The sequence below is a fragment of the Lottia gigantea genome (assembly GCF_000327385.1).
Source record: "Lottia gigantea unplaced genomic scaffold LOTGIsca_178, whole genome shotgun sequence".
Lineage (NCBI taxonomy): Eukaryota > Metazoa > Mollusca > Gastropoda > Lottiidae > Lottia > Lottia gigantea.
In genome coordinates this window covers 138,284-153,193 of record NW_008708276.1, presented here as the reverse complement: position 1 = coordinate 153,193, position 14,910 = coordinate 138,284, and the positions used below count along the sequence as shown (strand labels likewise).

Genomic DNA, 14,910 nt, shown 5'->3' with positions numbered 1-14,910 from the left:
ACCCTAACCCTAACACCTTGAACCCTTCTTGCCTGCTGACAATGGATAAGGAAAATTCTAAGCATCAGGAAAATCGATAGACAGATTATTCGCTCTTCTGTGTGCATACTACATATAAAAGTTGAAACGATTATTGTTACCTATTACTATGATACGACTGATTGAATAGAAAACAACAAAACACTGTATTCTGTAATTTTTCTTCTATAATTCGGAGCTCACATAAGGCATAATTTACATAACCTTTGTAAATTTGAGAATGTACAAAATATACGTAGTGGGTGGTTTCTTTAATGTTGGATTGAGCTTTATTTAACTTGGAATCTAAATACCATTCGGCATCACTTGGTAGTTATCGTAAAGCTGAATCTAGCTCGGTATTGAATGGAATATTTACCAATGGTTTGTCACGTGACTGTAACATTGCGAATAATACTTTTATATTATAGTCATTGGGGGAGAATGACAACTCTTACTTACTTTGGGCATTTAATGCCTTTTATGATTATCTGTTAACCAAGTGTACATCTTATATTGAATCAATATCTTGGAAGTTTAAATCTTTTAACGAGCACAATCACGTGATCACGTGACAAACTGCCTCTGGTACCAGTAATTACGACTACTATTAAAGACCTGATAAGTTGCAGAGCTTTAGCAAAGCTTTCAAGCTGGACCGTTTGTTTAAAAACATAACGAGTTATTTTGGAATCGAGTTTTATCTTGTACTCTACAGATTAAACACGTGATCCGGATTAGATATAGGAAGCAAGGGAGATTACCGGTTTCGGTTTATTTTCATCCAATCAGATTAGACTAATCCTATTACATCATCAACTAGCTGTATTGATTGACACTTCACTTCCATTTTTTACTTTTTACAGCCAATTCTTGAGCCAATGCCATTTTGTTTTTTGATCAGTTTTGATAATTTAATCCTAATTGCAATATATAATGTAAATATTCATATTAGTAGCTTTGTAGGCAATACAAATGGTTGCCCTGGTCAATAAACCTAGATACAAATTGATATTATTTGCTATGTGGACTCCCTGAAAGGAATGTCAAGTCGACGGATCTAAATACCAAATTAACAGTGTGTACTCTTGAAGAGGTGTTGAGCTGACATACTGAAAAAACAGAAAATTAACTACATGTAAGTGGGTTTTCTGAAAGAAATTCCAAGATTCTACACTCAATGCTTCCGAGTATCGGTCTGGTTTCGACTAAATCACTAAATTCACATATTTATATTATTACTTCCAATACTTAATTGGTTACCGAAAATTAAGAAACTCCATCTTGTTTTATTTCTCGGGCACAAAACCAACAGACAGTAAAAATAATAGGAATTGTTGAACCGTCTCTATTGAAACACATCATTACAGCAAAACCGACATTTTCATCATCAAAACTCGTTTATCTCCAGTCTTAATTCAATCCAAAATGAATTCTTTCGTTTCCTAGCTGAAAAATAGTAGTATAAATGTCAAGAAATTTGTACGTTAAATTAATCAGGAAATTTCTACTGTCGGTTTCGTGATGAGACATCGAATCAGAATGGACGACACATTTATCTTTTTTCAATATAGGTATATCGTTACATGGTCTGAACAATTCAATTACTTTCTGGGAATATATTTCACTTGTTAAAACGTGTATAAGATGTTATACAACATTCTCTTCTATAGAAACACTGGTCACAATTATTCACTGTTATAGAAGATACTCTCCTATAGAAACACTGGTCACAATTATTAGATGCTAGGGATGATACTCTCCTATAGAAACACTAGTCTAGGTCACAAGTATTAGGTGTTATAGAAGATACTCTCCTATAGAAACACTGGTCTAGGTCACAAGTATTATGTGTTATAGAAGATACTCTCCTATAGAAACACTGGTCTAGGTCACAAGTATTAAGTGTTATAGAAGATACTTTCCTATAGAAACACTGGTCACAATTATTCACTGTTATAGAAGATACTCTCCTATAGAAACACTAGTCTAGTTCACAAGTATTAGGTGTTATAGAAGATACTTTCCTATAGAAACACTGGTCACAATTATTCACTGTTATAGAAGATACTCTCCTATAGAAACACTGGTCTAGGTCACAAGTATTAGGTGTTATAGAAGATACTTTCCTATAGAAACACTGGTCACAATTATTCACTGTTATAGAAACACTAGTCTAGGTCACAAGTATTAGATGTTATAGAAGATACTCTCCTATAGAAACACTGGTCACAATTATTCACTGTTATAGAAACACTAGTCTAGGTCACAAGTATTAGGTGTTATAGAAGATAATCTCCTATAGAAACACTAGTCTAGGTCACAAGTATTAGGTGTTATAGAAGATACTCTCCTATAGAAACACTGGTCTAGGTCACAAGTATTATGTGTTATAGAAGATACTCTCCTATAGAAACACTGGTCTAGGTCACAAGTATTAGGTGTTATAGAAGATACTTTCCTATAGAAACACTGGTCTAGGTCACAAGTATTAGGTGTTATAGAAGATACTTTCCAATAGAAGCACTGGTCTAGGTCACTAGTATTTGGTGTTATAGAAGATACTCTCCTATAGCAACACTGGTCTAGGTCACAAGTATTAAGTGTTATCGAAGATATTCTCCTATAGAAACAATGGTCTAGGTCACTAGTATTTGGTGTTATAGAATATACTCTCCTATAGAAACACTGGTTTAGGTTACAAGTATTAGGTGTTATAGATGATACTCTCCTATAGAAACACTGATCTAGGTCACAAGTATTAGGTGTTATAGAAGATACTCTCCTATAGAAACACTGGTCTAGGTCACAAGTATTAGGTGTTATAGATGATACTGTCCTACAGCAACACTGGTCTAGGTTACAAGTATTAGGTGTTATAGATGATACTCTCCTATAGAAACACAGGTCTAGGTCACAAGTATTTGGTGTTATAGATGATACTGTCCTACAGCAACAATGGTCTAGGTTACAAGTATTAGGTGTTATAGATGATACTGTCCTACAGAAACACTGGTCTAGGTTACAAGTATTAGGTGTTATAGAAGATACTGTCCTACAGAAACACTGGTCTAGGTTACAAGTATTAGGTGTTATAGATGATACTGTCCTACAGAAACACTGGTCTAGGTTACAAGTATTAGGTGTTATAGATGATACTGTCCTACAGAAACACTGGTTTAGGTTACAAGTAATAGGTGTTATAGAAGATACTCTCCTATAGAAACACTAGTCTAGGTTACAAGTATTTGGTGTTATAGATGATACTGTCCTACAGCAACACAGGTCTAGGTCACTAGTATTTGGTGTTATAGATGATACTCTCCTATAGAAACACAGGTCTAGGTTACAAGTATTAGGTGTTATAGATGATACTCTCCTATAGAAACACTGGTCTAGGTTACAAGTATTAGGTGTTATAGATGATACTCTCCTATAGAAACACTAGTCTAGGTTACAAGTATTTGGTGTTATAGATGATACTGTCCTACAGCAACAATGGTCTAGGTTACTAGTATTAGTTTTTATAGATGATACTGTCCTACAGCAACACTGGTCTAGGTCACAAGTATCAGTTGTTAGAGAAGATACTCTCCTATAGAAACACTGGTCTAGGTCACAATTATTAGGTGTTATAGAAGATACTCTCCTGTAGAAACACTGGCCTAGGTCACTAGTATTAGATGTTATAGAAGATACACACCTATAGAAACACTGGTCTAGGTCACTAGTATTTGGTGTTATAGAAGATACTCTCCTATAGCAACACTGGTCTAGGTCACTAGTATTTGGTGTTATAGAAGATACTCTCCTATAGAAACACTGGTCTAGGTCACTAGTATTTGGTGTTATAGAAGATACTCTCCTATAGCAACACTGGTCTAGGTCACAAGTATTAGGTGTTATAGAAGATACTCTCCTATAGCAACACTGGTCTAGGTCACAAGTATTAGGTGTTATAGTAGAAAGGAAGTATTCTATTTGTGTACAGTTCTAGTATTTCCGTAGACTATTCACATATATTCAGACCCAATCTACTGCCTGAAGCTTCTGGGGGCTTTAGAAAACAGGATTATTGCCTCATAGAAAAACGGCCCCAGTCACGGCTGTAAGTTCTACTGATATATTGATAGCTAGTTGAAGTTATTGGTATGTAATGTAATAGTCACCTATAGAATAAACTCTACTGTAATGTGTCTTCTGTATTGATTAACAGGGTATATCATAATCCCCCTCTCAAACAGCAGATTAACTTTAATAAGAACTCAGCCCGGGGGACGTGAGGTAGTGAACCAGAACTTGGACTGGAGCATTCTACAGTTAACGTGATATCTTGAAGTAGTAGTTGGTCTGTAGTCAAATCCTATCTATTGATGCTAGTAAACTGGGGATTAAGAAGTAGGGATAATAAATGAAATTTCGTCTCATCCCGAATGGTGGACGGCAGACTTAATTCAGTAAAGGAAATAAGACATTATTTTACAAGGTTGTGAAGTCGGTCATGAGTTTTTATTTGATTAAGCTACGTTGACCTAGTACTATATGATATACGGTATCGGACCTGTGAATTTAACGATCTCTAGAATATCTATGCTTTTGTTGCTGCATAGTTTGAAAAGTCGGTAAAGCTTTCATATCGAAAAATCAATCAATATTGAGCAGCTACTATCAACTGGGTGAAAATCACATAATTCCGTTAAAAATACATTAAACTAGGACTTTTACTCACTATTTTTATATGTCTTTTCTAAAGAGTATCTTAAATTAACGAGTCGTCATTTTAACATTCAAACACAGATAATTCTGGACACACATGATATTATCGACAGTAAGCTGTGAACACTATTACTGATTAGCTCAGATAGAAAGTTCCAGTGTTTAAGACTAAAGTATTATAGCGCACCTATCCCTTTAAGGCTGACATCAATGTTTACTTGAAAGTAAAACATTAGCAACTGTTGGAAACTGTGGTCTTCGTATATGCTCAATCTGATAAGACTCTCTCATCAAAAATTCCCACTTTCTCGCGGTCACCATTTCTCTTGGATTCCACCCCTTGGATGCGATATTGACTTGAGCCCCCCCCCCCCCCCCCTCCACGTGTCAGCATGTTTTATACGAGAACTATATTTGGGTGTAAGTGTTGTTGGTATAAAGAAATTGTAATATTTTAACACTGAACAAATGGCTTGATATTGTTGTATGTGATATACAGAGTTTATAACAACGATTGATTAGATATTGGATAGTCCCTGAACGTTTTAACCTCATGCTTTCATTCTTGTATATACAATACATCACCATTCCCGATAGAACAACATTCATAGAGACGTAGAGTTGGTAAATCATGGAGGAATTCAAATTGATTTGGTGATCGTCAATTATTTATTGTCCTCTTTAATATAAATCATCGGTTTACCATTTTAACAGGTTTGGATTATAATTCTCAAGATTTACGGAATTTTCATTCCTATCAGTGATGCAGGCCGGTTTGGGGATGGGGGTCTAAAAACTGAGGTCTCATGTTATACAACCTGTGTACGTTAAAGATACATCAACAGTTGGAAAATCGACGAATAAAGGGCTAATGCAGCTGTATTGGCAACATTTCCCTTATTGCACACATGGCTTTAAACGTTTTTCGGTTTTCATTCGCCCATTTGGGTAGAGAAAAGTAGGACGTAAAACTCCATTTCATTTCGGCTTTAAACAATTTGAACTCGTGACACAATTCAAGCAAGTAAATATTTGTGTTATATTCACAAAAATAGTATATTCGAATATATATTATTAAAGTGCTCGAGAAAAGACTTCGCCGATAGTACCTGTACCCCTCTAAAGATCTTCTGTACCAATAGACCCATATACGAAACAGTTGTACGAGACAGTATAGCAAGCATTCCGTGTCGTAGCCTGTGGCCACCCTCATCACAGTCCACATTGTTACACACGCTCTGACACCTGTAACTGCTGCCAAGGGGTAGAAAGACATCATATCAACAGCTGGCTCTAGCGAAGAATGGTCTTACTTTGAACACGATGGTGAGACTATGTTGATGCTACTAAAATTACAGGTAGTGGCAAAATGATTTATCTTTCTGTAACCTAAGATGTTATCCTTGGACTGTATACAAAGAGTTTCTTTCATTCATTGTCGTGGGCGCTGACTACACCTATGAGACGCCCGGAAATGCAGGCCATAATGTTCATCAAGACAGCCTAAAAGCAAAAAACATGATCTTGACTGGGTAATTGAAGAAGGTAATCGTAACAGAAGTAGCTTTAATAGAAGGACATAATATTACCCTTTGGTAGGCCCCAGAATATGTTGTAAACCATTTTATATTGTGTTCCCCTTTTAGATACTTACTATGGTACATTTTTTATTTCATTTTTTATTTTTGTCCCTTAGTGATGGGTACAACCAGTCGCTATGGCTGCTGGGTCACTGCTTGTTGACTAGTTGTACCACACATTTATAGCTTTGATTTTGTGCTCAACCACATGTACCTTCCAAGTGATGTTACTGCATAAATGGAAACAACTCGACTCGACCTCGTTCTTATTTATATGTGAACGCTCGCGTTGTGACCTTTTGACATTCTTGTCGTTTTCTATTATAAACTTTATTAAAATAAAACTCACATGTCAATCAATATAGAACGAGATGTCATTTCACTAATTTTACTTGTCTCTGGTTTTAAACACAATAAATCAACATTTTAGCGCTAAAGACCTAGCTAGCTGAACAATACCCTCTTAACGACGCCGTGGGTGGTCCTAATCTCCTGCGCAGTCACGAATTCCTATAATGATAGTGTGAAAACAACCTGGAAAAGGACAAATATCTTCATTCTAAAAAGATTTTCCCTGCTAGAGTAATATACAAGTAATAAATTCTCAGGAAGGATCAGTCTGCTAGAATATTTCAAGTCCTTAATTTACAACAATAGCGGAGAACCTAAAACAATGACAGGAGTTGCATCCGTTCACTTTAATTAACTATAGTAGGATGTAAATTTTAAATATAGAGCGTATACACAAACTGATGAAAACTTCAGATAATTTGAAGGGGTAAGGAATCCGGTTCGGAAAATCTAGGATACATGTCACCAGAATTTAAGATTCAGATTCAGTTGTTCAGAGATTTAGTTGTTCTGAGGTTCAGTTGTTCTGAGGTTCAGTTGTTCTGAGGTTCAGTTGTTCTGAGATTCAGTTGTTCTCAGATCCAGTTGTTCTGAGATTCAGTTGTTCTCAGATTCAGTTGTTTTGAGATCCAGTTGTTCTGAGATTCAGTTGTTCTGAGATTCAGTTGTTCTCAGATCCAGTTGTTCTCAGATCCAGTTGTTCTGAGATTCAGTTGTTCTGAGATTCAGTTGTTCTGAGATTCAGTTGTTTTGAGATTCAGTTGTTTTCAGATCCAGTTGTTCTGAGATTCAGTTGTTCTCAGATTCAGTTGTTCGGAGATTCTGTTGTTATCAGACTCTGTCAGTCTCTGTATAACAAGGCGCTATGGAATGACTAGTTACAGTTTGCTATGAAGTAGTTAATAAGTAGGCTAGTTCTAAGTGATGTTAAATTAACCATTAACTTCCAATATCAAGTTATTCCAGTATAAATCGTTACCTGAATACCAAGACAAGAATTTAAAGCGATCGCTTTAACTTGTTTTAAAATGGCAGAGAATTTGTCAACTTTTTCTGGATCAATAGAAACCTAATTTACTGTAGTGATTGATGGATGTTTTTGTGAAGAGGGGACGGCAGTTGCTGGCTCTGATTTATTTCCTTTCTTCTGAGTTATTAGATTTTGTTTTTTGCATTTTAATACTGGTTTAAGTAACCGACAGAATGATAACATCATGCTCTTAAAAACACTGAGTTTCGCTGGTATGTCTCTAATAGACTCTCCCTACTCATCATTTGTTAGGGGTCATATCCTTGCTCGCTAGCCACACTCCATAACAATGCTTGTAATACACATTTCACATGTTGAATCAAGAGTTTAAAGCTAATTAAGAACAAAAATACTAATACCATACCTTCACAGTGGCAGCACCAGCCTTCCCAGACTGGGGGGTACAAATAGGGGGCAGACTGATCAATGGGGGGGGGGGGGGGTGGGGGACAACTGCTGAGGCAGAATTCAATTTTTGGCTGCTCTGCTTGCCTTAGAGGGTTCTATCATGAAAATTTCGAAAAAAAATGTATTGATTTTGTGCATTCTGACACATATTTTAGAGAAAAAGGGTAGACATTTAAAGATGAAATGGGCTGTACCTTCATGTGATAATTAAGAAAAAGATGGAAATTAGACACGATTCAAGAATTCCGTAATCTGTGAATCAAAGTCTTTAAAGCAGTAGTATGCAAGATTTTAATTATTAAATATGTTGTAAATTATACTTGAAAGAAAATAATTATAATTTCTACTCAAATTTAGTATTTCTAGTATATTTCTGTTGAATTGAACGAGCTGTACCTTTAATGTGATTGAAAATTTTGTTCGTGGTCTCCTTCAACTCCGTACTTTAATCAATCGATTGGTAAAACGTGATAATTATATTGGCGATTGTATCGATTAGGTCACTTAAAATGACCGTCAAATGACCAGCACGAAGTAAATAAATTTGGTTTGTTTAATTGAGAAAAACAGCTGTTGATTATTATCACTGCTAATAGTCCAAAACGACTGTTTATAATCTATCATTAAAACTGTTAATTAGCCTAATGAAGAATACCGATTATTGTACATCACTTCTAATTAATTGATCATTCAAGCTTTCTGCTATTATTGCTTTATTATTATAATGAAAAGTTAGAGTATTAAATCATCAAATATAATTTTTGGCGTGCCGTGTAGTAGAAATACTATAGATCATATTATCTAACAACAATATGACAAGTGGAAAGATACAACAAGTCAATGTTCAACATAGAATATCTCAGATTCCTCTACGTAGAAATCTTATATTATGCAGAGAATATCTTTCGACCATGGTTGGAAATTGGGGCGATTGGTGTTCCCCTCAGACAAAACACAAACTAATCCAGAGTTGTATTATAAATATGATTGAACGGTAAACTTCTTCATTTTCTTGTTTCAGTTGACAAATTGGAAACTTTGTTTGAATTGACAGATAAGTCAGTTTAATTTGACAAGTAACAGTTTGATTAATTATCTCCCCTGGAAGACTGATAAATGACCATTTAACGATGACTTGATCACCCTCTTCAATTTAATATTCAGTCATTCCTTCTGAATCGTAACGAGTAGCTACAGTATTTTAATGATAATGAGATACCAGTCTCTGGTCGGTGGTCAGTGGCAAGGAAAGTTTACTCAGCGGAGAAGGTTATCTTCAAACGTATTCAGCACTGGGCATTATATAGTTTGGTCTCTGATCTATGTTTTAAGGAGCACCCCCTCGATGAAAAGCAAAACGGTAATAAACTATGTATCTTTTTTACCAGAGGTCAGGGTTAATGATGTACAGGTGGTGCTCGCATGGGTCTTTAAAATAAAAGAATAACGATGATCCATGCAAATAATCTAAATATAATACTATATGCCAGTTATTGTGATTCTTACCTACAGTGGGAATATGTGCCGATTTACATTGTATATATTTAAAAACAGTGTTAAAACTTGACGTTTTTCAGAAAATATTATGAAATCGGTTTTTTTATAAAGATTATAAGAAAGCAAAGTTGATAAATCAAGAAATACTCCCTCAATTGACATCAATAAAAAAACAGAATTATTTCAAAACGTTATAACAAATTGATATCTCGGTGTACAATGGAGGACATGTTTTTTAACTCTCTAATTCATAATAAATCCTCTATGAATCATAATGTGAGGGATGAGCAGGTGCCATATTTATTGTCGAGGGAGCGGGTGTGCGAGCAGGTGCCACATTTACTGTCAATGAGGGAGGGGGGTGCCACATTTCAAGGTCGTATGGGGTCAGGCCGGACCAAGCAACCCCCCCACCCCCCCTTCTTCCCGACTCTCTTATTGCCTACTTCACACACACACACACACACACACACACCCTCACACACCCACCCTGACATGAAATAACTATTGTTGTAGAAACTCGACACTCAGAATCTAATTGTCTGGAAATTTTACTAAAAGAATATCTCGTTATATTATTTGCATCTGTCAATAATTAAAACCAGTGGAACATAATCTACTGTATTTTGTATATCAAGCAACAATCACATTAATGCTTTCAGTCGGTTCATTCTTTTATTTATGCTTGGACACCTTGTCAGATTGATCCCTGTCGTGTTTTAACCAATGAATGTTCTCAATGTCCCATTGTCCATGAAGCTGCCGTGGTAATTAGGCCAACGTGGAGCAGAAAAGGGAAATGCTATTATTTTGTCAGACAGAAACTATTAAAACTGAATTAAAATGAAGTAGTTATTTCCTCACACCTGCCAGTGAAGTGAAGGATATTATTTTAAATTAAGATATCTATGTTGTCAGAAATAAACTCGGAGTATAAATTGAAAGTAGAGTGTTATAATATTTTGAAATCAAGATTGTTGTTAACGAGAAAACTGGAAGTGTTAATTGGCAGGTCGATATCAATATTGTACCAGGAATATAATATCCGGTATCGATTGTAATTATTATATTAATTAAATAAGTGTAATGATATTGTTGAATGATATCGCTCTATTAGCTGGGACTTTAGGTTCTTTAGCACCGACAGTTAAAGTCAAGGTTAGGGGGGGGGGGGGAGTTCAACCTGGGGGTAATTTTTAAATTGTGGGGGTTAAAGATGTGCTTTGTAGTCTTACATAAAATATTTAATTCGTCAGGCTATATCCACCAGTCAACCCAGTTGTAACTAGGTATAGATTATCCAGGAAAGATCAATGTCAAGGAAGACGTTTGGCTAGGACCAGCTGGTTGACAGGATACTTAACGGTGAACGTAAGTTGTATCCTTATAAAATATACCCCAAGTTGTTTGTTTCCTCCTCTCTTTGCTTCTTTCTTCGGTAGTCTAAAGTCATGAGCACTATGAAAACCATACAGAAAGAAATACGTTAGAACACGATACCACATTTAACACAACACGGTTAAAATACTTCAAGTTCCAGTTCCAGTTCCTGTCCCACCCCAGCAAGATGATCTTTCTGTCCTTTCGTGTTTTGTTGACCAAAAGAATTGTTTCAACGTGTATTTTGAACTCATCGTATCACTCATCCGTAACATCTATACTGCTCTCCGTCAACAACTCGATGATTTGGATTGATCATTGTTCGTCCTAGGCTACCTACAAATACAATTAACTGCTCGTGAGTATGTTCTGATTAGGACCAGAATATTCATAAATATATTATTCCCAGCTATAATAGAATATCGCTTTTCTTAGTATTTTCGTGGTTGTTTGCGTAATGTTTGGTCCGTGATAGCTCAATAAACGTTCAGCACGAGATGGATATCAGATCGGAAATATTGTAGGTAATAAAACTGGCCGTAGTTATTGTTATTATACAGTATACTATTGATACCTGCTTATTAGTCCTATTACTGCTTCCATACAGTGAATAATCCTAGCATATTATTTTCCGTAATGGCCTATCTATGACGTCATAGGTGTGTATTTACATTTATGCGGTCTGATAGAATATTTCCATAAAACATTGCTATATCATTCAATTTCTATCCTGCTAGCTAGATTCAGGATGTTTATTGGAATCATATCATGTCTACCCTGTTGAATATATTCTGATTTAGAATGATACATGATAGTTTCACTCCTGGTGATCCAAATTTGATTACTATTGCAAGTTCCCAAAAAAGTTTGAGATATCCCGTCACACTTAACAAATTTGAGAAATGCTGTCAGCCTCACTTCGGCAAATGTTCTAGAATTATTGGAATCACGAGAAATTTGATTGGTGTAAATAGAATCTATAATATAGTATCCCTAATACACATTCACGAGTTCAAAAAAATCGTATCTACGATTGTTTGGAATAAGAAATGTGAAATTTTAATTCAATATTTTCAACATTAAGTGGTCTGTTTCGTTATATTATTCGAGTAATTGTGTTAAATGATGACATATTTTATCGTTTAACTTATTGCTGGTAAATGATGAAAAGATGAAATAAACTAATCAAATTACAAACCTGAAATTTAAAAACTTACTGTTACAGTTTGTGGGAAACTGAGGGGTGTTTTTATTTAATACCATCTAAAAGAAATTATTAATTTCTGATATAATTATCACATTAATATGAAAACTGAGTTTTGTTCTATGTTATTGATACACGCTATTCTGTGAGCGATTAATTAATGAAATGAATGGAGTATTACGTCCTTCTTTTCTGCATCTAAGACTGGCTACGCCTTGCAGATTGCAATGCGGGGAAATTTGCTAGAACAGGGGCCCTAACTTTCAATGAATCTTTAACATGCACAGCCTGTAGCACACGGGGCCTCGGTTTATTGAACGACTAGACGCTTTTTCCATGTCAACCCCTCTTACCTGCATCACTGATAAGGGTAAACCAGGTTGTAAAGAGCTCATCTCGACCATATTTCATATTCTGGAACTGGTCTAAAGGCAATAAATAATGTTGAACTATAAAACACTTTACAACAATTCCTTTGAATATTTTAATAAATGATGAAAACCGTAAATGCAGACACAACAAGAGTCCCAGTGTTACTACATGCTGACTAGATGTTTGGGTAGAATTTACTAATTGTCTAGAAGAACTCATGGAACTACAGAAGAAGAACTCTACAGAAGAAGAACTCTACAGAAGAAGAACTACAGAAGAAGAACTACAGAAGAAGAACTACAGAAGAAGAACTCTACAGAAGAAGAACTCTACAGAAGAAGAACTACAGAAGAGGAACTCTACAGAAGAAGAACTACAGAAGAAGAACTACAGAAGAAGAACTCTACAGAAGAAGAACTACAGAAGAAGAACTACAGAAGAAGAACTACAGAAGAAGAACTCTACAGAAGAAGAACTACAGAAGAAGAGTTCTGCAAAAGATAAACTACAGAGAAATTAACTCTACAGAAGAAGAACTACAGAAGAAGAACTCTACAGAAGAAGAACTACAGAAGAAGAACTACAGAAGAAGAACTCTACAGAAGAAGAACTACAGAAGAAGAACTCTACAGAAGAAGAACTACAGAAGAAGAGTTCTGCAAAAGATAAACTACAGAGAAATTAACCCTACAGAAAAAGAACTACCGTAGAAGAACTACAGAAGAATAACTGAGGTAGAAGAAGAACGAAGTATTAAGACACGGAAAAAGAAACAGAGCTCCCTTACTCAACGTCTGTGATGTGCATATTTTCCTCAACCTCAACAGTATACCTACAAAGAAGAACATGAAGAAGTGAGTTACCTAGGTCACAATATAAAACATATCGTAAGGGTTTGCTAAATGAATACAAACTAATGATCAGAACATTGGCCAAGCTGAGAAACAAACTGTCAAAGTGACGTCTGTGGTTCCACTTAAACTTTTTTTTTACTTTTTATGGCGTCACTATCGCAAAAGCTGTTAAACAATTATAATCAACTTTTGTGATGGTGACGTCATTTACAATTAAGCATTTCCATGATTACATCAACTATAAACATACGGAGGAGAACTAAAATGATGCAAATAGAAAACATAAATATACACATAGAAAAGTTCACTATTGTTTTTTTAGGACTATTTGTAGACATTGTAAACTATTTGTAGACAATGTAAACTATTTGTAGACATTGTGAACTATTTGTAGACAATGTAAACTATTTGTAGACAATGTAAACTATTTGTAGACATTGTGAACTATTTGTAGACATTATGAACTATTTGTAGACAATGTAAACTATTTTTGTAGACATTGTAAACTATTTGTAGACATTGTAAACTATTTGTAGACATCGTAAACTATTTGTAGACATTGTGAACTATTTGTAGACATTGTAAACTATTTGTAGACATTGTAAACTATTTGTAGACATTGTGAACTATTTGTAGACATTGTAAACTATTTGTAGACATTGCAAACTATTTGTAGACATTGTAATCTTTTTGTAGACATTGTAAACTAGTTGTAGACATTGTAAACTATTTGTAGACATTGTAAACTATTTGTAGACATCGTAAACTATTTGTAGACATTGTCAACTATTTGTAGACATTGTAAACTATTTGTAGACATTGTAAACTATTTGTAGACATTGTAAACTATTTGTAGACATTGTGAATTATTTGTAGACATTGTGAACTATTTGGTATTAAGTTGGTTATTCTGAACTCATACGATACTACGTACATGGAAATAACACACACGAACGTAGTACACAATTATTTTAAATCTCTTCCCCAACTTTAAAAATGATCTTAAATTTCAACTGAACGTTCAAATCAAGCCATTTTTAACCTTTAAATGTGATTTGAAGGCTTAGTTGAAAATTACAGCCTTCGATATATTAAGACGAGGAAGATATTTAAAATGGCTGGGAACTACGTTCGTTTCTGTTATTTCAAGGAACCATACGTAGTTTCGTACGTTATGGACCTAGCTCGGGAATTAATCCAACTCTCCTGTTTATTTCAGTATATCTATAAAAATATCAATATAATATCAGACCAGAAAGTTCTAAGTCCTTGACTTCAACAAAAAAAACAAAACTTTTCGTCGTGTTTTACGGTTTTCTTTTATCTTCTAAACGATATTTTCATAATTGTAATAAATAGTTCTCAAGGCCATTGAGGTACTAGACATGCTAATTAGAGATCAGTGTATACTGTCTAATTCATCTGAAAACAAGCATAATGAGTATCATTTCATTTTACAGAAAGTCCAAAATGTACAATAATGAGGGCTGCAACGATTCT

At 34.9% G+C, this 14,910-nt stretch overlaps 2 protein-coding genes across 2 annotated transcripts; one reads left to right on the top strand and one right to left on the bottom strand.

Moving 5' to 3' along the window:
• Positions 1-2,328: 2,328 nt before the first annotated feature.
• LOTGIDRAFT_142321 (hypothetical protein) lies at positions 2,329-3,219 on the bottom strand (the record flags this gene model as incomplete). Its single annotated transcript, XM_009052010.1, has 1 exon — positions 2,329-3,219. A coding segment is annotated over one exon (891 nt), but the record flags the coding sequence as incomplete, so codon positions are not given.
• A 5,696-nt stretch (positions 3,220-8,915) lies between these two features.
• Positions 8,916-13,266, top strand: LOTGIDRAFT_173980 (hypothetical protein; the record flags this gene model as incomplete). The annotated part of the gene is made up of 3 exons (XM_009052009.1): positions 8,916-9,097; positions 10,857-10,971; positions 12,766-13,266. The coding sequence occupies 3 exons, from the start codon at positions 8,916-8,918 to the stop codon at positions 13,264-13,266; spliced, it is 798 nt and encodes a 265-aa protein (XP_009050257.1).
• Between the last annotated feature and the right edge of the window lie 1,644 nt (positions 13,267-14,910).